Source organism: Antechinus flavipes, chromosome 1, assembly GCF_016432865.1.
Source record: "Antechinus flavipes isolate AdamAnt ecotype Samford, QLD, Australia chromosome 1, AdamAnt_v2, whole genome shotgun sequence".
Classification (NCBI taxonomy): Eukaryota; Metazoa; Chordata; class Mammalia; order Dasyuromorphia; family Dasyuridae; genus Antechinus; species Antechinus flavipes.
Window position 1 is genome coordinate 80,302,234 of NC_067398.1, and position 23,767 is coordinate 80,326,000.

At 38.7% G+C, this 23,767-nt stretch overlaps 1 protein-coding gene across 5 annotated transcripts in view; it reads right to left on the reverse strand.

Moving 5' to 3' along the window:
- Nucleotides 1–744: 744 nt before the first annotated feature.
- The window catches only part of NISCH (nischarin), a 52,562-nt gene continuing 29,539 nt past the window's right edge, over nt 745–23,767 (reverse strand). Inside the window, exons 8-21 of one of the 5 annotated variants that reach the window (XM_051985060.1) lie at nt 22,401–22,553; nt 20,720–20,788; nt 19,920–20,105; nt 19,604–19,732; nt 17,339–17,452; nt 16,725–16,833; nt 12,769–12,890; nt 11,783–11,835; nt 9,679–10,953; nt 5,593–5,767; nt 4,625–4,778; nt 3,659–3,787; nt 2,912–3,073; nt 745–1,534 (exon numbers count right to left, since the gene is read on the reverse strand). In XM_051985060.1, the coding sequence (XP_051841020.1) occupies nt 903–1,534; nt 2,912–3,073; nt 3,659–3,787; nt 4,625–4,778; nt 5,593–5,767; nt 9,679–10,953; nt 11,783–11,835; nt 12,769–12,890; nt 16,725–16,833; nt 17,339–17,452; nt 19,604–19,732; nt 19,920–20,105; nt 20,720–20,788; nt 22,401–22,553 (3,462 nt within the window). In that variant the 3' untranslated portion in view covers nt 745–902. Of the gene's footprint in view, nt 1,535–2,911; nt 3,074–3,658; nt 3,788–4,624; nt 4,779–5,592; nt 5,768–9,678; nt 10,954–11,782; nt 11,836–12,768; nt 12,891–16,716; nt 16,834–17,338; nt 17,453–19,603; nt 19,733–19,919; nt 20,106–20,719; nt 20,789–22,400; nt 22,554–23,767 lie in introns of those variants that run through there. The other 4 variants (XM_051985069.1, XM_051985074.1, XM_051985079.1 and 1 more) reach the window with 4 other exon arrangements.

The window sequence follows — 23,767 nt, forward strand, 5'->3', positions numbered from 1 at the left end:
TCTTTCTAGACTGCTCTAGGACACGAGTCATTCCAGAGGAGCAGGGGGCTCATTCAGAGATGCTGTTCTCCCTAATGAGATATGCTGGATTCACCCTAAAGCACAGTGACCCAAGAAAACAAGACAGTGTTAAATTCCACTTTATTGGTACTGTGAAAGGAGGCAATGGGGGTTAACACTTGGTGGTTGGAGGGTGGATGGTCCAGTTCTCATCCACAGCCAGTCATGACCCATTTTTGTCATCCCTGTTCCCACTGGGAGTGAGAGTTCACCCTTCCATCCAAGTGACATCCCCATTTGGGATATCTTCATGTGAATTTTGTTATGACATTCATGATTAGCAGCAAAATAAGAACCAATTCTGACACTTCATAAAGGGACAAAAGTAAAAGTGCCTATAAATCGTATTAACTTAAATGTTTAGCAGCACACCCAATAAAATACAGCTCACACACACAACACTTTACTTTTGGACAACACAAGCGCTTCTCTCACCATTATTTACAGTGGAATAGTTTGAACTGACTGATATATACAGGAATCTAATGTGGAAATAGAGACAGCCCTAGACAGCACTACATCATAGTGTTTTGACTCCTTTCAATTTATACAGGTTCCCAGGATACAGAGCATGATAAAATGTTTACATATTCAGCATAAAAATCTCGAACAGGTTAACCAAAAAAAAAAAAAAAAAAAGAGAGAGAGAGAGAGAGAGAGAGAGAGAGAGAGAGAGAGAGAGAGAGAGAGAGAGAGAGAGAGAGAGAGCGCCAAGCCCCTCTGAATACCGAAAAGATGCAAGTACACAAAGCTCAGTGTTCTAGGAAGGCCAAAGGCTTGACAAGCTGGACTGGACTGGTTTCTCCTGGTCCTTGTCTATTTGCTGCCCAATGTCTAGTGGGTTATCCTGTGAGTTCGAGTGGTAGCTCCCGTCCACACAGTGTTTCCCACTGTCTGGCGAGCATTGAAATGAGCTTTTCTCGGCTCTCAGCACTTGGGATGAAGATGTACCATTGCACTTCCCTGGCCCCGTCACGTCCCCTGGGTTTGGGGGCTCCTTGGGCAGTAAGCAAAGTGTCTCCAAAATGATCCAGGGTCAGGTTCTGCATTAAGTCGTGGTTTTGTACATCATCAAACACGAAGGTGAGGGCCTGAGGATACATCTGGTAGCCCATGAGGACTCGGTCCAGGTCCCGGATCCTCCGGCCATCAGCAAACTGGTATTTGTCTTTCTTTGGTGGCTCTTTAGCAAACTCAGGCAATGGGTAACTGACATAGTCCTCATCAAAAAGAAATAAACCTGAACTGGTCAGAATAAGTGTCTTTGGCTGGAGTGAACTACTAGCTGAGTAAGTGCCTTCTACAGGATTCACTTGGAATGCCAAAACATAGAGGAGGATATTGAGAGCAGGGCGATCTGCCAAGCCATCCATCTTCTCGGCCACAATGAAAGCCAAGTCTCCAATCTCCTCCTCATTAGGGTAAATAAACTTGACTCTGCTAGAGTGGATCAATTCATAGTTGTCCATTTTTCCTGCAAAGACAAATGCAGGTGAATTGTACATTGCAACCCCATGATTCTTGATTGTGGCTTAGTAGAAACAACAATGAACTTGGGAGTTAGGGTAACTGGGCTCCTGTCCTAGATACCCTATACTCTACAGATATCCTACTCCACTTAGGAGACATTACTAATGTCTGAAGCTTTTGCCATTAATTCAATCAATCTAGAACTCCTATCACATGAGAAATACCAAAGGAGAGCCCATAACTGAACCTCTGAAATCTTAAGAATCTAGCAGAAAAACAAACTTGACAACTCTGAAACAGATTCCTAACAGAAAGCAGGAGCTCAAATGCTGCTGGTCAATGCTATTTAAGATTTTAGTTTAACCACTACATAGAATTCCCAGTCCCTCTATTTTTGTCCGTCTGTATTTTTGATTTCCTTCACAGGTTAACTGTACATTATTTCAAAGTCCAACTCTTTTTGTGCAACAAAACAACTGTATGGCCATATATACATATATTGTATTTAACATACACATTATTTAATGTGCATTGGTCTACCTGCCATCTGGGGGAGGGAAGGAGGAGAAAAATTAGAACAAAAGGTTTTGCAAGGGTCAATGCTGAAAAATTACCCATGCATATATCTTGTAAATAAAAAGCTATTAAAAAAAAAAAAAGACGAGTTCAAATTCTGCCTTTCACTTGCTATGTGACCCTGAGTTGTGTAGATTTTGGACAGAACATAACCTATTTTGTCCTCTCTTTGCCTTCTTCCTTTTTCAGTGATGTCTCTTTAACAGTCTTGTGTATGTGTGTCTATGAATGACAGAGAGACAGAGAGATACACACAGAGGCAGTGAGACAGGGAAATATTTCTGGAGCTGTCCATCTCCTACTGATGACTCCTATGTATATGTCCCACACTTGAGTGGATAAGTAACTTGCAGTTTGCCTGTTTGTCTGTGCTGGTTTATTTGTGTGATGCCTAACAGGCTCTGAAAATTCCTGCAACCTAAGTTACAGATGGGATACACTAATGAAATCCACACACTCTTGACATACCAAGATTGTATATGTCAAGGAGACCAAAAGCTAGAGAGATCTGAAATGACCAGGGAAAGCTTGTGGCATTTTGGGGATCCAATATCTAGGGGCTGACTGGAAGGTTTGCAGAGTGGGAACAAAAGCCCTGGAGATCCTCATTTGCAGATGGGGAAACTGAGACTCATTGATGTTAAATAACTTCCTCCCGATCACAGAGCTTTTCAGTATCAGAGGGAAGATCTAAATCCACATCTTTGCTAACTTCATGTCGGTTCTTCTTGTCCGATACAGGGATACATTTGCCAAACAGGGAAATGAGGAAGACCAGCCCACAAAGCTAGGAGTTTTTCTTTACCTGTATTTTTGTTTCCAAATTCAGAGTAAAAATCCTTGTCGACTGGTTCTGGGGAAGGCGTGCGGGCCAGCAAGGAGAGGACGGCCATGAGGTGCTGAATGAAGGCGTGAGTAGAGTAGCTGTCTCGAGTCAGGCAAGTGACAATATGATCTGCAGAAGAGCCTGAGGAATAAAGCCTGTGCTATGAACCTAGAAAGGCCATCCCATCCCCTTGCCTAAAAGACGCTGAAACTCTTCACTGTGCAGCATGATTAGGAATAAACCTTTGGAGATCAAACAGTAGGATGAGATGTCCTGCAAAGCTCAGATATAAAGTGTTGAGATTGGCAGCAGTTTTGGAGGCAGGAAGGGCTGACACACATTTTTTGGAATGGATTAGGAAGGCTTAGAAAAAAAGCTGAGCTTTCTCTCTTTAAAATATATTTAGGAAGTGTTAGCCAGAAACATCCTGCATGCTACTGAGAGGGAACTCCAAGGTTCATTCAGTCTGTCTGTTTATTATTCTGTTTACTTGGTTCCTTGCTGACAGGTCGCTGGTGAAATTTTTGACTTCTGACTATGGTCAAAAGGGCAGATTCAGCAACCTCTGTTGTTCCAGAAGTTCATGGTCATTTCCTCCTTTCCCAGCTACTTGGCTGAGAGTATCCATATGTGCACAAATAATGCACATGTAATAATATAAGAAATCAAAATTGAATAAACCTATTTGTTTGTTAGAAATAAGCAGAAAAAAAAAATGTTACTTACCAGTAACCCGAAAGTACTGATCAAAGAGTCCAACGTTAACTGACTGTAGGTCATTGAGCTTTAAAACAAAACACTGGGACAGATGGAAAGGACTATTTTCATAATCAGAATTTCTCTGATTCCAGAAATCTGTGCATAAAAAAGAAAAAAATTTACAAGGATTGGTCATTCTTTGAGGAATTCCTATTTCTCCAGGTGAATGGGCCCATATACAATAATAAAAACTTTTTAAAAACCCACCTCCTTACAAGTCTATCTGTTTTAAATAACAACTCATTTTTTGGGGGGAAAGCTATGTCCAAGAGCAAAGTATGTGATCATTGACTTATAAATTGTACTGTACAGAAGGAATATAACTCAAGCCCCTGGGAATGGAATAAAACAAAGTCTTTTTGCTAAAAGTCAAATGAACTCTTGCTTGATAATGGATGTTGCACCCTGGAAAATCACCCCCAAAGGACAACTAGAGGCAGCAGTCTGACTAACTTGCCTGTGCTATATATACCATATGATTGCTTTGCCCAAAGCTACCCTTGAGCTCTGAACTCAGTAGCAATATATGTATGACCTCAGAGGCTCAGAGACCAACTCTAAAAAGCCAGAGGCCCCAAAGATCAATCACCCAGGCAGGCTAAAAGCATCAAAACTGATCTAACCTTTAAGAGGAAAGAAAGTTTTCAAAGTCAGAATGGCTCAATAAACGGGAAGCTGATTCGGTGGCTAGAAGTCACCAATCAATTCTAAAACACAATCAACCAAATAGTGTAATAAGTAAAAAAACCTTTAGACTAAATAGTCAAGGTTTTCCAAATAGACTCAGTTAATGATCATTATATCTGGAGAGCTAGGCTAACTCAAAACTTTTCAGATGTAGAGGGTTAAATGAAAGAAAAGAAAAGCACACACTCTGGATTCTCAGTATCTCCATCTCTGCAGTGGTGATATCCACTCCTCCTCATTTCTTACCTAACAGAGGCTCACAATGATGCCGGATAGAGTCGTCTAGCAAGAAATACACTGCTTTGGTTGTTAGCAACACACAGGCAGTGACTTCCACATCAGGGGTTTTGTAGAATAAAACTGATGACCACATGAGGTGTCTTAGCTCTTCATTCTCAACCTGAAAAGAAAAAAGCCTTGTGGATCTGCACTTGCTGCAGGTGCTTCTGACTTGCCATCACTTTTCTGATAGCATTTCACCACTGCCTCTAACCACCCAGTGCTACTGAGAACCATTATCTGAAAAATGAACTAATGGGACACAATTAAGGGAGTTGAGGTAGATGGTCTTATTTAAACAGATTAGGTGTCCCAGACATGTCTTTCAAATGATGGGAAATGATGTCCTAAAATAACTTCCTGCTCGCCAGTCCCACTCTAATTCAATCATTAGAAAGTATTTCAGTATTTGAGGGATGGAGGTGGGACTGGGAGGAAAGAATCAGGAGGAAGTAAAGCAGTACTTAAAAAAAAAAAAAAGCAAACATCTCCAACAGGGGTATATTAAGCTATTAATAATCATTAATACCTTAGCAAAAACGAATCAATTTCTTAGGGAAAAATGTTAGAAGAATGGGAACTGGTAAGAGGAGATGGATGTGTATGGGAGTGTGAGAACCAGAGAGAGAAACATCTGGAAAATGGGGTTCTAGGAAGGAGATATCAGAGAGTGACAATACTGGGGGCGTAGAGTAACTCCTGAAAGGGGGGCTGAGAAATAAACTCCACTGGTTCTATTGCAATCTTGATTTTAAAAATCAGCTTTGATTTAAAAAAAAAAAAAAAGATAAAAAAGTTCATCTCAGTCTTCACCAGCAACCTCTAAAATTTGATTTAAAAAAATCATTCAAGTCCAGCCTGGCCCTACCCCTTGGAAAACAAGGAAAGATACAAGCAAGATAAAAAGCCAAAGAGCAATAATTGGGGCACAATACCTCAGCAACATTATTATGGAAAAACTCAACAATGGCACTTCCCCTTAATCCAGCCACATACTGAAGAGATGAGGAAACCGGCAGATAAAAAGGAATTTGGTTGTCTTCTGTCATTTTCTGCATGAGAAATTCACTCGGGTACAGGGAGGAGAGAGTCAAATGAGGCTTGGAAAAGCTACAAAGATTCAAAAAAGGTCTCATTAGGTGAAAGCAAATCCTCAATAATGAAGGCTATTCAAAATTTTTGGTATAAAAACCCTAGTCCAAGCTTCCCAGGGAAACCAAGGTTTAAGACTAGCAAGAGCAGGGAAGGGCCTGCAGGGATTCTCTTCACAAGAAAGCAAAGACCATAACATAACAAAAGGGGATAAAAAGAAGGGAGGGGGGCTCTGGCTTCAGAAAAAATGTTTCCAACTGGTAACTGACTTTAACCATGATAGTAAGGTAGGATCGGTCTGACCTCTGGAGCACAGCCCAGGAATGGCATGTGAGGGGACCAGAAAGGTGCCTGGTCTGGGTCTCAGGAGCCACAAGGCTGGCTGGGAGAAAGGTCCCCTCCTCTGTCCTCAGCTGGCATCTGTGGATTAACCAGCTCTGAGGTGCTTATAAGACTTTTCAATCTCACTTGTTGCTCTACTCTTTTTGTTCCTGCCTGACTCTTCCTGACCATGTTCGGGGTTTTCTTGGTAAAGGCACTGGCAGGGTCGGCCCTTTCCTTCTCCAGCTTATTTTGCAGATAAGGAAACTGAAACACAGACTGGGTGAAGTGACTCGGCCAGGGTCACCCAGCTGGTGACTGAGGTCTATAGGTGAGTCTTCCTGACTTCACACCTGGCACTTTACCTACTCTGCCACCTACCCCCAAATAAAGCACCTTATTTCACAGCAATTGTTCTTACATTCTTTCCACTAGCTGGTGGGCAAAAATAGTTTGCAATTAGTAAAAAATAAGCTATAGCGCTTATCCACAGGCAGATGGGTTTCCCAACAAAGCCCTGGGCACTAGGGAGGGAAGAGGAGCAGGTATAAACAGTCTTGTCCTCAGGGGTCTTACAAACTGGCAAAGGAGGTGGGGCCCAGACACCAAACAGGGAAGTGGAGGGAGCCATTACATGGCAAAGTGAGAGGACATAGGCAGTAGGTAGACAAGAAGTCAAAAGATAATTTCTTAGAAAAAGTAGTTCTTTAACTTCTCTGAAAGATAGGATTTTTAAATGGACTTGTAGGATTTTTATGAGGGAGGAGGAGAAAAACCAATTTGAGTGGGAGAATGGGTCAGAAAAAAAGTCTTTAAGACTGGAAATCAGTATTTTTAGATAGATAGTCAGCCAGCCACAGGAAGCACAGTAGAAGCTAAGACTGAGAGGTAGGGTACAAACAGACATTTAAGAGTAGTTTGAATGCCAGACTGAAGAAGTCTATTTATTAAAGGTCACGATCCCTTGGGGTTCCTCGAAAGAGAGGTATATCCTTTTGGAGGATTAGTCAGTAGTCTTATGGAGGATGGACCAGAAGGGGGAAGGCCAGTAAGGAAATTGAAGCAAGACTAGACAAAAGGAAAAGAAAGCTTAGACTCTGGTGCTAACAGGGCATGGAAAGAAAGAAAGAAATTCCAAAGACAGCTTTGAGGAGAATTAAGGTATCTGATAGATAACCTGACATGGAGGATGACAGCTTGAGGGATTAGACCAAAAAACCAGGAGAAACTGCTATAATCTAGATTTGTGACTTTGGACAAATATTTTCTCTACTGTTCTAGGCCTGGTTTTTCTGAGATGCCTCTCAACCTATGTACCCATTCTCCAAGATGGGCTTCCACCTGAGGGTTTCTGCCCCCCCCCCCTCACCAATTACTCTAAAAGAGCCTTCTATAAGACTCCTTCCCAACTTTCCCAGAAAGATTTGAGGTTATTTGAGGGAGATTTGAGGTTATTCCATTGCAGCGAAGTATATTCACTTCTAAATTGGCTAAATTCCAATGGGATCAAGACTGATGGATGCATGGTTCTCTCAGTCGAAGATCACCAGTTCTAAACAGATGTCTGCCTCTAAACAGTTGGTCACAGGGAATGATCCAGTTAGATTGGCCTGGGTACAAATAAGTTACTCTGCTTCCTACAGGATCTCTGCAGTCCTCAAGTTTCCTCATCTGTAAAATGAGGGCTGAAATTCCTTTCAGATCTTAATCTGAATTGTTCTAGATTATAAACTGCTGGAGAGAAATTACTGGGATTTTTAGTTCCCTTGTACCCACAACAGTCAACCTAGAGCTTTGTACAGCAGGTACCTGAAAAATGGCTGTTGCTATAACAAGCACAATTTCTAGATTTAGGTCAAGAAACTCAACCAAAGAGCCAAGCCTCTGACTAAAGAACAATCTTTCTCTCAAAGACTTTGTCAACTAGCTTAGGGAAAGGCTTTGTTTGAAACAGGCTGGTTGTGCAATCCCACAACTTCTCTGTGCTTTCCATCATCTGACATTCAGTCATGGATAATTAAAGCTGGAGGAACATTAAGCCCACATTGAGAACAAGTACGGTAACCATGCTTCTCTTTTTCTTTGAGAAATGGTCAATGACCAGCCCTTCACACTAGACAACTCAGAGATCCTCAAAGAGGTCCTTGACACTACATACGTAAATGTTTGGTGAGAAAATCAAGCTGCTATCTTTGTACAAAGGGATCTTTTTTTTTCTTTTTTTAATACACAGTGCTTTGGGCATCATGTTGGGAGAGAAAAATCAGAACAAAAGAGAAAAACTATGGGATAGAAAAACCACAAACAAAAAAGAAGCAAACATAGCATGTGTTGAATTACATTCAGTCTCCATAGGTCTTTTTCTGGATATAGGTGGTATTTTCTATCCAAAGTCCATTGGGATTGTCTTGAAACAAAGGGATCTTTTATATAAGTTTTAAAATAACTTGGGCCTTTCTATCATTAATGTTATGCTAAGAGAGTTCAGAATAGAAGAAGAAATCAGAGATAGGAAAAAGAAGAATCAGCACTTTTGGATTATGAGCTCTGTGCATACTTCTGTCAATGAAACTTTCAGGTAGTACCTCACATCATTAAATTGTCCAAATCATTAAAAGCAATATAACTCAACGCTGTTGGGCTTGGGGAAAAACACATATATTAATTGCTGGCAGAGTTGCAAATTTGTAGGATCTTTTTGGAGTACAATCTGATAGCACCCACATAAGTATAAATTATTTTTTAAAAAACTATACTCTCTGACCAAAAAAAAATTCCAGATTAGGAATTATATTCTAAAAATTCTGTCAAGGGACAAACAAACAAAAAAGGAGCTAGTTATAGCAAGATTTTTGCAGCAGGACTATTTTCACAAATTAATAAAAACAATAACAATTTTGAAGCAAACTAATGGAATGAAAAGAGGGCAGTTGCTAAATCAATCATTAGACTCATTTAAAAGGACACACTGTGAGGGAGAATGACAAATTTAAGGAAGAGAGAGACCTGCTAAACCCATTGTACGTAGAATACTTAGAAATAGGGAATGAAAGGAAAGTAAAACTGAAACAAAGAAGTATATGCCATAAGACTATTCAGAAAATAAGAATGAAGAGGCAAAGGAGCCTAAGAATGACTTAGAGAGACAGACTGAAAGAGGAGCATGATGCTTTATGAACTGAAATTAATTAACTGAAAAATGAAGCTACTGAGAATGTTTTAGTGTTTATATTGATAGATTCCTGTTACATTTTTAATAAAACATTTTAAGTAGTGCTAATGATGTTTGTTGAACCAGAATCCTTTGAATGACTAAAATTCAGACTTGTGAAAATTTACACACTTCTATGTTCATTTGCTAATGAACAATGATACAGGGCAAGAATTATAATTGGTGAATTTTAAAACTCTATCATAAAAATCCTCTGTGACTTTAAATTAGTTTATGTACTAAAAAAAAAAAAAATTAAGCAATATTAGTAAGGCCATTCTCACAAGTGGAGGGGAATGGGTTATAAATAACAGAGAAAGATCAATAAGTCTACAGTGGGTCAGTAAGATGTAAATATGTAACTATACACCATTTATTGAATTCTGGAAGTTATTACCTTGCTGCCTGCAGATTATTGGAGTCCAAGAGATGGTTTCTTGCCATTTCCAAATTTTTGGAAGCTTTGAAAATAACTATAGTCTTCACATCCTGTAGGAAAGTCCTCAAGAGGTTGTAGATTCTCAAAAAATGGAATTTTTCATGAGGCAGGACAAATACTGCAGTGACAAATCTGTATCCAACCAACAGTTCAAGCACATGGCCATCGGAGAAAGAACCTTGAGGCTGAGTGGAATGGCGGGTTGGGTGCAAGAGAACCGAGGCCAGTGGAATCCGGCTCAGTTTGAAGATCTGTCTGGTGTCGCTGCAGTTCCCTTTTTCTGGCAAAGTACTGAAATCTGCCTTTACTATGTTCAAGTGTTGAGGTGTCAGGAATACCCAGCAGGGATGAACTACAGATTGCCCTGGCTTGGATGACTCACAAAATGGAGGCTGCAGGCCTTGTTTGGCCCATTCCATCTCTCCCTCAGAGAGATGTTGGACGGAGGTTGGCCAAATATCACTTTTATCACCATACACAAGATATGCAGGAAAACAACCCTTTATCTCACCATCATCTGAGGAAATGTGGTAAAATCCCATCATCTGGTAAACAAATTCCTGCAGACTGGCCTTGCCCCCATACAGCACGGAGCCACCTACCACAGGTGCATGCTGGGGAGAACAGCAGGTGTGTAAACAGGAGTGGAACTCCTGGAGATGGGAGGCGTCTGCAATGAGACACAAGCAGTGTCCTCCAGGTCTCACCCTCAGCACTAAGCACACTTCAGGCAGGAGGAAGCCGAACTCCGTAAGGTCCCCATGCGGAAAGCACAGCACGAGCTTCAGGGCAGAAAGGACGTCCTGACTGCTTCCTCTGGAGGCCTCCCGAGGAATCTCGAACACAGCAACTACACTATCGGTCAGAACCAAACAGGCCGCAAACTGCCGTGTGCCTTTGTGCAGGAGGACAGAGAAGCTCCAGAGGACGTGGAGGATGTGGGGAGGTTCGGGCGCCGGGGCTCCCTCAGGAGCAGCGCTCCACTCCAGAGCTGGCTCTCCCTTAGGAAGTCCCATTTCAAAATAGCCACCCTCTGTCTCAGTGTCTCTGCAGTCACTCCCAGGGCCCCTTCTGCTGGCTGCTTCAGTCCAGGAGAGCGGCTGTCTCTGCGCTACCTGCCTTAGCACAGCAGAAAGGTGCTGGGTGAAATCCTGGTTGGTGGTTGTGTAGGCTATGCAAGTGAATGGCAAAATGATGAGGTTACCTGGGTGATCATCCTCTGAGTGGCCCAAACTTTAAAAGGAAAAAACTCAGTTAAGCTCAGCATGTTTGAGAATGGAGACCTCCCCACACTGCTGGGGGGCCCCATCAAACCCATGAGCCTAGTATCTCAGTTTTCCCCAACAGCCCAAACTATCCAATGCTTTTTCTCATGGCAATTATTCTGAAGAAGCAGTGTTAATAAGTTAAAGGCTGTGGCCTTCAACTAAGTTTGCTACCCCCAAAAGACTCTGGCCAATAAAGCTATCATCTTAACCAGCCCTAGGATGCCTGCCTCCATTCGAGATTTCTTAACATAAGCTTTTAAGAAAATGTATCATAATCTGTTAAAATGAACAGTCCAAAGACTGAAAGATAAAAAGCACTAAAAATTATAAACAAATTAAGCAAGTGAGAACTAGCATTTCGATGACCACTGTTCAAAAGAATGGAGACTTCTAGAAAAAAATGAGCTCATGACAGATTAAAGAACCAACATAAACTCTCCATACATTTGGGATCTACTATGGTTCTAGTCTGGCAAACATCCCACAAATTGTTTTAGAAAATTCATTTTAAGGATCTTTAATCTGTAAATAGCACAGCCATAGAGGGGGCACTGGCTTATGGTTTTCCATACTTTGACATGTCACTTTAAGCATTACAAATCAGATTTCAGCCAGCAAACTTCAAAGTCATTTTTAATTGGACTTATTTAAAGGGAAAATAAAAATTCCCTGGGAAAACTATATCTTTTTTTTGGTTAAAAAATAAATGCAACTGGTTATTGGTGCTTAGGTACCCAGCGGTACCAAATCAAAGCCACCCAAATCTAAGCCAGAGTTTATTAGCCACCCCTCACCATGTGGGATTGTCAGCCTCAGAGCTTTTCCTTGAGTCCATTATAGAAGCTGCCTGAAAAGAGAAGGAAGGCATGTGTCAACAGCATACGAAAAGCAATCCCTCTTCACTCAATTCTGCAACCTTGGGGTCCAAGGCTCCAGCATTTCTCAAGGTTCTCTCTGAATCAGTTACTCTGACTGCATGCATGCATCTGTTCTCCTCAGTACCACAATCTTATCTTTCTTTTGTTTGAGACCTTTCAGAAAGTAAGGTCCGGTCTAGAAATTTGGCATAGCTCCAGTTTACAGTGGTCAAAGAAATATCTGGTGACAAGGACGGCACACGTATATCCCATAGGACTGCTTTTGATAAATCTTAAGCAAAGGAAGGATGGATCACAGAGGTAAATGATATGTAAGGAATGTCAAGGACATGGACAGAAAAGGACAGCATTTTGCAACCATCTCTTTTCCTGAACACAGGAACTCATGTCAGCAGCAAAGTAGTAGAAGTGTAAGGTAACACAATAATTATGCCATGCTATGACTCTGAGACTTGATGCAACATTGCCAGTGATGGAAACACTGCTATGTGTCCAACTGTAAACAGAGAGAGATCTTATTTCTGGTCCTAGCTGACTACACTTTGGAAACCTACAAAGGATAATTTGGAGACTTTTCCCCATGAAATGATTCCATTAGTGATCATTTCTAGCTAAGTAAATGGAAGCTTCATTCAACAATAACTCGTAAGGATAGAAGTTAAGAGAAATTCCTAGTGAGATCCTTATACTAAAACTAACACACCAACAGTTTCTTAGTCTCCAAGTGTTTATTTGAAATCCGAATGGGTAAGAATGTCAGCCTCAAATAGACAATGGAAATGCTTAAGAGGTTACTTGGAGATCAGCTGGGAGGTGAGCCAGTTTCTGTTTCCAAAATTATCTCATCTTTTTAAAATGAGTTTACTCACACAAATAACAAACATCACAAAAGACACAATTACCTGTCCTTCATGTGTAGACACTGAAGGTTCTGAGTAGCTCTGGGTAAGCAAAAGATCATTAGGAGTCACACTAGCAGGTGGTGAGAAGTTGCTGGCTAGGGCTGCTTTTCTATGTATTATTTCTAAAGTAAACACAAAAGGCGATTAATTATCATTAAAGTAAAATTAAAAACCATTATCCAGTTATTTATCTAGTAATACAGAAGACATAATCCTAACACCAAAGGAAACACCTGGTAGCAACAGGTCATTAAAACCCATTAGAAGAGATTTTGTACCATTAACAGATTTAATTATTTTCATACCTAATCAGCCCTGTCTTCATATTTAAGATGAATTTAATAACATTTTCCAAACAGGACAAATATTGCCTTTCAAAATAGGTACGTTAATCAATGATTGATGTATGCTGTTTCTTTTTATGGACATCCATTCTGGTTTCAATACTAAGAAGACAATTCTACTGAATTTGTAGTTCACAAATTAGTCAATACAAACAATTCAGTCATCAAAACTTCAGGAACTCAAGCTCCAGTTTGTAGACTCCTGACCCTAGAGTACACTCCTTCCCCCCCGCCGCCCTCCTGCCCTACCCCAAATTTTTTCAGTAAATGCAGAGCAGGGCTCATCGAAAGAAGGAACAAGACTGACTGTCAGAGTCCTAAAAGGCTGGGAGAGTTCCAGAGTCTTGAAGGGATCCTGCCACTAGTGGGTCTGCTTTCTTGACAACATTTCATACAAGCCTTTCCAGAAGCTGCAGCAGCAACTTCCTAGTGACATTTACTTTTGATTTATGTATTATGGAAACAGATGTTGTTTTCAAAAACCACAGAGACTCATTTATAAAAGCAGCACAACCGGAAATTTTATTTTATTCCTGGCATTTTCTAGATTGGCTGAGAGTGAAATAAAGATACCTAGCATACTTCTAAGTGTATGTAGCAAGTTATAATAAAGAACTTGACAAAAATGAATGGTCAATTTGAATTACCCCATCACTTAAACACCAGAATGCTTATGTCTTCTTAGAAAGTGCCCCTGGAAAGTAAAAGAACCACCTTTCAGAGTTTTCCCATGAGCCTCCTGGTACTTAATATTTGATCTTCATAGCCACATTACCTATAAAAAATCCTACATTAATCAAGTTATACATTAAGATAAATCACTTGGAATGTGTTATCCCCTGCTTTGCTATGGTATCAGAGCATATTTTTCTTAACCAAATGAGGTCTGAGCTAGTTGTGAACTTTTGCTTACCTGGTTCTCATGTCCTGAAACAACAGATAATAGAACAAAAAGAAAAGCCATAAGGCTCCACTTATAGAATGCCCCTATAAGACGGCCACTTCTTAATTTTTTCATTATTTTAATTACTTTGTATAGCCACAGAACAGGGGAATAACTTCCTAAGAATGCATGTCAAAAGAGTTATACAAACTTCCACTACCTCCATGAATAGGCCTATTCAACAGTTTGTTATATTTTAGAAATAATGACAGGTCCAAACTCCAAAGCCACTATTATGGCTTATTCAAAATGCACTTATTATCAAGAATTACCAGGAGCATGCACAGAAAGAGGTGATTATATATTGAATATATAGATATGTGCATGAGTGGATTGTAATAAATAATTTTTTACAGCTACTGCAGAATATTGAGATCAAGCATTAGATACACTAGACTCAAGGGAAAAGTTTGAAAGTAAGTTCTATTATCTAGCTCGACTTAAAAAAAAGAAAAATAACCTTTCTGGTGTCAAGTATTTTGCTTATTAGTTTAAATCAGCAACTCATTTTTGTAAAATTCTTGCAACTTGTTGTTTTTAGGTGCTATTCATAAATGAGAAAAAACTAGCTTTTAATGCAGGGTCAGCTAAAACCAATGATGAGTTGGAACTATGCCCTGAATATACACAAATTTAGATTCTCATACTTCAGTAAAAAAAAAAAAAAAAAAAAAAAAAGAGGTCAGCATTTTCTTGGGACTGAAGCACAGTTCAAAGATTGGGTAAAGCAGATAAGGATAACTGACTTTTTGTTATTTATATAAATAACATATTGGGAATGACAACTCAAGATAAAAAACTTCAGCTGGAAAAATCTTGATCTAGATTTTTATGATCTAGAGATCATTAAAAAAAAAAAAAATTGAGAGATGGTTAGAGCTAACAGTCAACTTTCTCCCAGGACTGAGAGTGGTCTAGGTCCCAGTTCCAGGGTAGGGAGATGGGGATAAGTATTCCTGACCTCCAAGTCAGCAAGCTGTCAACCAGTGACTGAACAAGCTTGGCTATGAGGTCATTCTTATTCAACATCTGGTTCTGTTCCAAAACAAGCCAAGTTCTGACCCATCCATAGAATGATCAACAATGACATAAGGAGAAATGAAATGGACTGCTTTCTTTCCTGTTTATAAGAAAGCTTCTCTCTGGAACTAATTTCCCTCATGGTTTTTTCCATTGGAATCTTCCCACTGTTGTATTACTGATGCAGCAAAACTTCTCACATAATCTACTTAATTTACTTAATTACTATATTTACTAGAATATATTTTAAGTCTGAAGGGATCTACCTAACTGGTCATGATGGGCTGCAGAGAAGGTGCTTATATGTAAAGTTAGGAAAAGTTCATCACTGAAAGCACCCTAAAAAGATAAATCCGCAAGTTCAGTTAAAAGGAGGAAAAAAAAAAACACACACACACACAACTACCACCACTATTTATAAAGTGCTTTCTCATTCACCATCTCATTTCATTCTCAGAAGGTACCAGTCCATAACCTCCATTTAAGTGAAATAATTTGTCCTGGATTATACAGGGAGGTCAGTGTTTTCTTCCTTATACCACACTCTTTTAACTGAACTAAAGGATTATCATGCTAGTTTAAAGTTATTTTTGGCCTTACAAATGCAGAAGTTTAAAACTGGATGTCTGAATGGAGGTAAGCATATACATGGCAAAGGAAAGTTTTTCTCTGTCACCCATCATACAGTCAGAATTCTCAACCATATAAACCAATGAACAAATGATTAGTCTTCCAGCTGATTCTTAATCATTATTATAGATTAATTTATAGTTCTATAAATAGTAGAGGTATCAAACTCTCAGCTTAAACAAAATTCCAAAATTATATTAAACTAATTTTAATTATTAAAACTACATTAAAATGCAATTGGTGAAATGTTTAACAAAATCAATAAAAATACAACATGCCACAGATGATGTTAATTTATGGTTTTTTAAGTCAGTGTGTGGCCACCCAGGATCTGTCTCTGTTTGAATTTGACATATTCGGTTTCCTAGGTGATGTTTCTCAATGTTTCAGAGAGAACTGTTGCTAGGTGATCAGATCTCCTCCACTGAGCAGGTCCTTTAGGGTCCCAGATAGATGGGAAAATAGATCTGAGGACATAAAGGCTTTCTATTTTCTCCCGCTGTGCTCATTACCCTCCTGGAAAGGGTTTTGAAATGACTATGGAATGACAAGTACCAATTAGGACATTTAGTTTGCTTAGGCTTTCTTCATCTTACTGGCTCTCATTTACTTCCATTAGACCAGAACTTTCACAGACACGAATACAACTTTTGGCCATCTCATCAAGCTTCCTATCCACTAACCCTTATTCCCTGTGCTTATCCCACTCCTTCCAGCAACCTTGGCTCTGGCCGCTGGGTCACCTGAGCAGATAAGTCTCCTCCACCTTACCTCACAAGGTGTCAGGCCTCCACACCTCCCAGTCACCTCCACATCATGCTCCCATCCTGGTTTTGCCCATTAGAAGCTTGGCTGCAGGGGGTAGAGGCTGCTTTGCGGGCTTCTATTTCTAGCCTCTGGGCTAAACCCAGAGGCTGGCCCTACACCAAGTGCTCCACAACTGCTCTATCTCTCCTCTAGCCCAGAGAAGCGGTCCCCAGAAGCCGCCCTGCTCGTTAGCACGATACATACATGATTACCTTGGCTGGGGCCGAGAGGCGGAGGCAGAGAGGGAGAAGAGGGACGAACAGGGAGAGAAGAACAGTTTGGTTTGGAGCTGGCAGCAGTGAGCCGGGAATCCTCACTGATCTAATAAAGAAAGCAGGCGGGGATTAAAGACAAGGAGAAGCCGCCGAGCGCCACCAGGACTGCAAGCACACCCGGAGCCCTCCAACCGAGGGCTCTTATTCACGCTCCTGATTCCCTCGCTCCACAGGCCAGACAGCCCTTCCAGGTGGGCTGTGAACATCGACCCCAAAGCATTTTTTCCCACCTGGTAATTTCCAGAGGGAAGGAGGGAAAACAAAGATCGTGAAGGACAGACATAAAATGAGCAAAGGGAATGGGGAGGTAACTGCACAAAACATCAAGCCATCTTCTTCTCCTTCCTGAACAGGTAAAAGGAATGGGACAGACATGAACGCTCAGAAACAGTCATTTAATTTTTTACAAAATGAATTTCTTGTCCTTGGCCACATGAGCAGTAAAGACAGCAATCAGACCAGGTCCATGAATACTCTCAGCTCCTCATCTTGGGCCCATATATCCCCACCCACCCACCCACCCAGCAGAATGCCACCAATGTAAAACCCACCTTTTTATCAGAATTATTCAGTTTGTACTTAGCTTCCTTTGCTTTCTGAATTGCTTTCAATACCTCTACAGTATCAAGTTCCTTCTCTGTAGTAATGATATTATCCAAACAAACCTAAACAAAATTCACAGAAAAAAATATTTTAATGAAAATCCTCAAGACTGCTTGGCTCCAAGAAGAATATACCAAAGAAGGAGACCCTCTCTAGCCCTTTAACTACTTAACTATATGGTCATACTTTAAACACAAAAACAAGACAGTATAAAAATATTGTTAACAGATTATAACCACCCAAACTTCAGTGAAATGGTTCTACTGATCTCATGAGACCAACTATTCCATGTAACCTTGCTTCACTTCAAGTCATGTCTCCTCCACCTGAAGAGGGCCCTGGTCAGCCCCATGATGGCTCCTTTTTTTTTTTTTTTTTTAACTTAATAGTATTTTGTTTTTCCAATCACATGTACACATGTAAAGATAGTTTTCAATCTTCATTTCTGCAAGATTCTGAATTTCAAATTGTTTTCCTCCCTCCTACCCTTACCTCTCCCCTTCCCTTTTCTTTCCCCTCTCCAAGACAGCAAGAAACCTGCTACATGTTATACATGTACAATTATTTAAAATATATTTCCACATTAGTCATGTTGTGAAAGAAAAATCAGAACAAAAGGAAAAAACCATGAAAAAGAAAAATGGAAAAAAATGTAAAGACAGTATGCTTCGATCCACATTTAGTATCCATAGTTCCCTCTCTGAATGCGGATGGCTTTTTCCATCCCATGTCTGTCGGGACTGTCTCACATCCCTGTACTGCTGAGAAAAGCTAACTCTATCACAGGTGACCATCACACAATCTTGCTGTTACTGTATACAGAATGCCATGCAATCCTAATGACCCAAGCAATCCCCAAAGGAGAGGGGAGAAGGCACTATCATCTGCTTTTTGGCAGATGTTAGAGGTATAGATGTGTGCATGGGAAGTCAGATTTTTTTTGTATGTTGGATAGAGTTTGCTGAATTTCATCCCCCCTCCCTTTTTAATCTTTAACATATAAAAGATTACACTCTGGAGGGGAGAAAAATGTAGGTGAAATAGAAACAAAGGGCACTACTACTGATTATTTTTTTAAAGGCACAGAGATGGGAAAAAGAGGAGCGAGTACAGAGGATAATGAGAACCCTAGTTTGGCTGGGATGCAGAAAACAGTACACAGAAGGCCTTGAATGGTAAAGGCTAAGGATAAAAAAAAAAAAAAAACCTGACTCAACAAACAATAAGTAGAACAGTTTTCCACAACATGACCACACCCATGCAGAAAGACAGGTGCATAAAACATTTAGAAAGAAGAATCAGAAAGGTCTGATGACATACTAGCCAGGATGTGTCCACAAACTTCCATTCCTAAGAGAATGGGGGTGGCAATGATAACAACAGGGAAAGTTGAAAAGGGATAAGAGTAAAAATAGAAGTTGGGTTTTGGATACATTGAGTTTGAGGTGACAGGATATCCAAATGGAAATGTCTTATAGCTATAAAAATAGAAATACAAACATGTAACCTAAAACTTAAGGACAAAAAACTCATTTGGAATTTTTTAAAAAATGGTAAAAAAGAGCTCATCAAATTACACTTAATATTTGTCATCACAATTATCTAGGATTCTTTATCACTATTTTAAGCATTTATTTTTTTCCAACCCTGTCAATATCATTAATCGAAAAGGTATTCTCAAAATTGTCTGTTTTGATCCTTACCTTAAGGCCTCATATGTAAGCCCAGAGGCCCCTTTCAATTTTAGTATTGCTGGCAAAAAGTAGGCTGAAGAATGCTTCTCAAAGACACATTTCTACTGTTTTCCTGACACAGTTATCAGAACAGGCAAATAGAAAACATCAGAAAACCTTCCCAAAACTCAGTCAGGTATTCTCTTTGAAGTGGGAAAGGCCACCCAAAAGTCAAAAAGAATTTTTGGATTTCCCAAAGATAGGAACTATGTATTTCTCATTAGCGCTATGCTCTATTCTTACACAATTATATTATATCTTTCTTATTAGTTGTAAGCTCAGGGAAGGCAGGGTTAACACATTTGAATCCTTATTTCTCCTAGTTCAGAGTACTTGGTGAAGATACTAAAATGGATATTAAATGATAACATGAACATGTAACAAAATATGTCCCAGCAATTCCCCAGCACCCTAAAAATCCAAGAACTCATAGCAGCTCATCACTTATATATGATTTGGTGTTTTCCAAGTGTGGCTTACCTCAGAGGCCCTTTCCCCAAACTGAGCTAGTACTTTGGTCCTGTAATCAGGGATGATGCTCAGAGGATTGCTGGATAATACAACTTCTTCTAAGCAAGGGAGGCTTCCTATGTTTTTTATCTCCTCGATCTGAAAGGGGAAAGCATTACAAATCATTTGGTTCCCAACTTTAAAATGGTAAATTCCACTTCAGAAGACTTGAAGACAATTAAATTGTCTTTTTTGAAACAAAAGGAAACCTTTTAAAATTCCCCACTACTACCCACCAATGTAGATATCACATGAATACAGCAATTACTTTAAAAGAAGTTATCACCTGTTCAATTTTATTGTTACTGAGATCCAAGTTGACTAGAGAATATAGTTTGTTTAATCCACTCAGACTTTCCAGAAGGTTCCCTGCTAAATTCAGAGTCTTGATGTTTCCTAGTTTGGTATGAACGCCTTCTAATGATGTGAGTTTGTTGTATGAGAGATCCAAATGAATGAGATTGTACAGATGCTATAGGCCATGAGAATAGAACAGAGGAATAAGAGCTACATCAGTTCAACATGAGTGAAAGTTACATTAAAATAAAACAAAATAAACTCATCTTCAAGTTAAAGAAATCTATTTTTTATTAAAAGCTTGTGATGAAGTAATCCTTTTGATTGGTGGGAATTTAAATGAATATTTAAATTAGGCTTTTTCTGTAAAACAGATTCTAGTTTTCTGATCTTTTACATTAATTATAATAGCATTCATGCTATAGAAAATATTTATTCAGAAGTGTGTTCTCCTCTCAATTTCTAGAAATAAATAACAGTCCCCAGCCCAGATGTCTGTGACTCAGGCTAGGAACCACTGCTTCAGACTACCTTGAGTTCCTAGCCAAGAGCTCTGAGCTCTTGCCATGTCAGAGAAAACAATTACTACAAATATTATTTTTATACAGGACTCCCATAAAGCACTTTCATATTCATCATTTCATTTGATCTTAATCCTTGATTCTTACATCCTAGGAGAAAGAAGATTTAAAGAACTGTGATGAATCTTAATTATTCTTGAATGTCTTTTTTGAAACATAAATTGAAATGGATCTCCTATAAAAGGAATTATTTCTTCACATAAATTACCTGGAGATTTTCTACTACCATCACTCCATTGTGACTCAGATCTAAGTATTCAATCTTTGGAATAAGTTTCTGAGGAAGAAAAAAAAAAGGTCACTAGTAATAATCTCATGATAACTACTTATAATTGCATAGTGATTTGTAAAGCACTTTCATATAAATTATCTTTTATTGATCTTGACCTTTGAACTGCCTATGATCCTTAGGATTTCTAAAGAAAATAAAGACTTTTGAGAACATCTGTACACTGTAAGAATTCTTGGGCCTGAGGATTTTGATAACAAACCTTCTGCTTTTCTTTTGAATTTTGCACAATTGGTACTTCTGCAATAAGTAGTATAATACTGTTTATAATTGCTTCTTTATTGTTCTAACCTATTATCAGATTGAGCAAGGGGAAGATACAGATGAAGACTGGTCACTTCAAGACTCCAACAGAATTCCTTAAGGATAAGCATGACAACCAAGTTCCAGATCATGGTTAACATGTCCCCAGATGCCACAGGAAGGGACTTTTATTATAGATACTATAGATTTATCACAGATACTATTAGGTTCTATAGAGTTGAGATTTATAATCTATTGAATATTTATAATCTATTGAATACCAAATGAACTTCTCTACCCTCAATCAAGTCCTTGGAATATTAATGTAGAACTTTGCTTTGGGCTACTCTTACAGTGAAAAGTACTGGGCTCCTTACAGAGGCACTATTCTACTGATTCTTTTAATGAAAACTGAAACGCCTCCTGAGATTTCATCTTACACCTTGCAAACTGACATGGGTAACAAAAAATTGAGAAGAGCCATTTTTAGAAGGACTATAGGAAGATGGACAGTGATTCTCTATTGGTAGAAGTGCCCCCAAATGTTCTGATTTTCAACTTGTAATCAATCATGTCAAATGACTAAATTGTCCATATTCTTTGAATGGATACTGCTACTGGGCAAATACTCAAGAAGGTTCAAAACAGAAGCAATAGAACAGTATATCCCAAAGAACTCTTTGTGCTAGCAAAAAATGTGAAAACAAAGTGAGTACACCTATTGACTGAGGATCTGCTGAGGGAGAAAAGCCTCAAAATATGTATATGAATGTAATTGATGATATACAGTAGAAAGTGACAAATAAGGAACTTAAAAGAAAAACTTGTATGAAATAATGCAGAGCAAAAAAAATTAACAGAACCAAGTAACAATATATATGACTATAACACTGCAAATGAAAAATCACTAAAGAGAAGTTAAACCATGCATAAACAAAAAGTCAATGAAAGTCCTAGAGAACAGGTAATGGAACATAACTTCCCCTTTAAGGCAGAGATATAGGGGCCTACTGAGACTATTATAAACACTGTCACCTATGGTCACTGTCATTGGAAAGGCTCTATCTGAAAGGACATATGTGAAATGACTGAAAAGTAAGGCAATGGCACAAATAAAGTAGAGTTTTAGATATCAGTTCAATTCATCTTAAAATACACCTTCACTTACACAAACATACATATGGTGTTTTAAGGTCTGGTTAGCCTATGTCTTTATAATTTTGGCAAACCAGAGAGAAATTTCCAAAGATCCAATCTTTTAAAAATTCATCCACTTTCTTAACAAATATTCATTGATTACCTAACTCTGTGCAAGGCCCACTCTAGAGAACTTAAATGGAGATTTCAAAACTCTTACCACCGAATCATCAATTTGTGAAATGCTATTGTGACTCATATCTAGAGTGGTTAATGCTCTCCATGTTGGAATAACTGCAGTTACAGGGCAATCTGGATGTGCACCCTCTGGCTCCCATTCATCAAATTCTGATGCTTCAGGAACAATGATTTCCTGTGTAAAAAGTTTAAAATACCTATGAATGTGTATCGAATGTTTTTCTTTAAAATTCATCATTTTGACAATCACTGAAAAGTTTTAAAGACTTCTACAAATTTTAACACAAACACAGGAGCTCTCATAAAACAAAGCATCACGTTATTTGCATTAATGCCATATTGATAAATTGAAAAGTTTTTTTAAAAAAATACCTGTGAAGTTAACAAGTTTAATATTTTAAAAAACATGACTATTACATTGTCTCATCTTGCTTTATTTTGTATTTTTCCTTCTCTATCTCAAACTTTAAACCATTATCATTAGCTTTACTGCTGTATATCAATAGCTTCCTCGGGCTCAAAGTGACTAAAGTTTACTTAATTTATAACTGGTGGCATCATGACTCTCCATAAAGTACCATGGACTTTTAGCAACTAAAGATGACTTCTCTTTTCTCAAAAATCCTTTATCAACATTATAGGATAAAAGTTTTTGTTTATATTTCATCAATTCCTCGCCCTCCTCCCCTAGGCTTCCCAAATCATACAAATAATAATAGGATTGATTTTATTCAGATTCTAAAACCAATGGAACAAAGGAATAAAATCTTTATAATGTACAAAAGCAAGGTCATTAAATTTTTTCAAATGCCTACCAAAAAAAAAAAAAAAAAACCTCAAAAAACCTAAGATTTCTTTAGTACTCATTTGAGACAGAAAAGGAAAAAAACAACATAAAACAAGATGGGACAGTCTAATAATTGCTCTAACTTAGACTCAATGCTTTCCAGCTAGAAGGGATCTTTGAAACTTATTTAATCTAAGGATTCTTAACCTGAGATCTCTTAACTTTGGTTGCTGGGTTGTTTAATATTTTAGAAACTGTATTTCAATATAATTGATTTCTTTTTTGATCCTACGTGTATACATTTAAAAAACATGATTCTGAGAAAGGGTCTTTAGATTTCACCAGATTACCATACAGCCCATGACACAAAAGTTTAGTTTAGTGAGGCTTCCCTGGATCACATAGGCAAATCTGGTTAGAACCTCAGTCTCCTTACAGCGTGTAAGGATGAAAGATTTTTCACACAGGCCCCAAATTTGTATATCAAAGACCCCACTTTTTTAATACCTAGATAGGGATTAGTACATTAATAAGCTAATTCAAAGTTTAAAAATATGGAAACCTTTTAAATTCACTTAAAATATCTCTTCTGCTAAGCCATA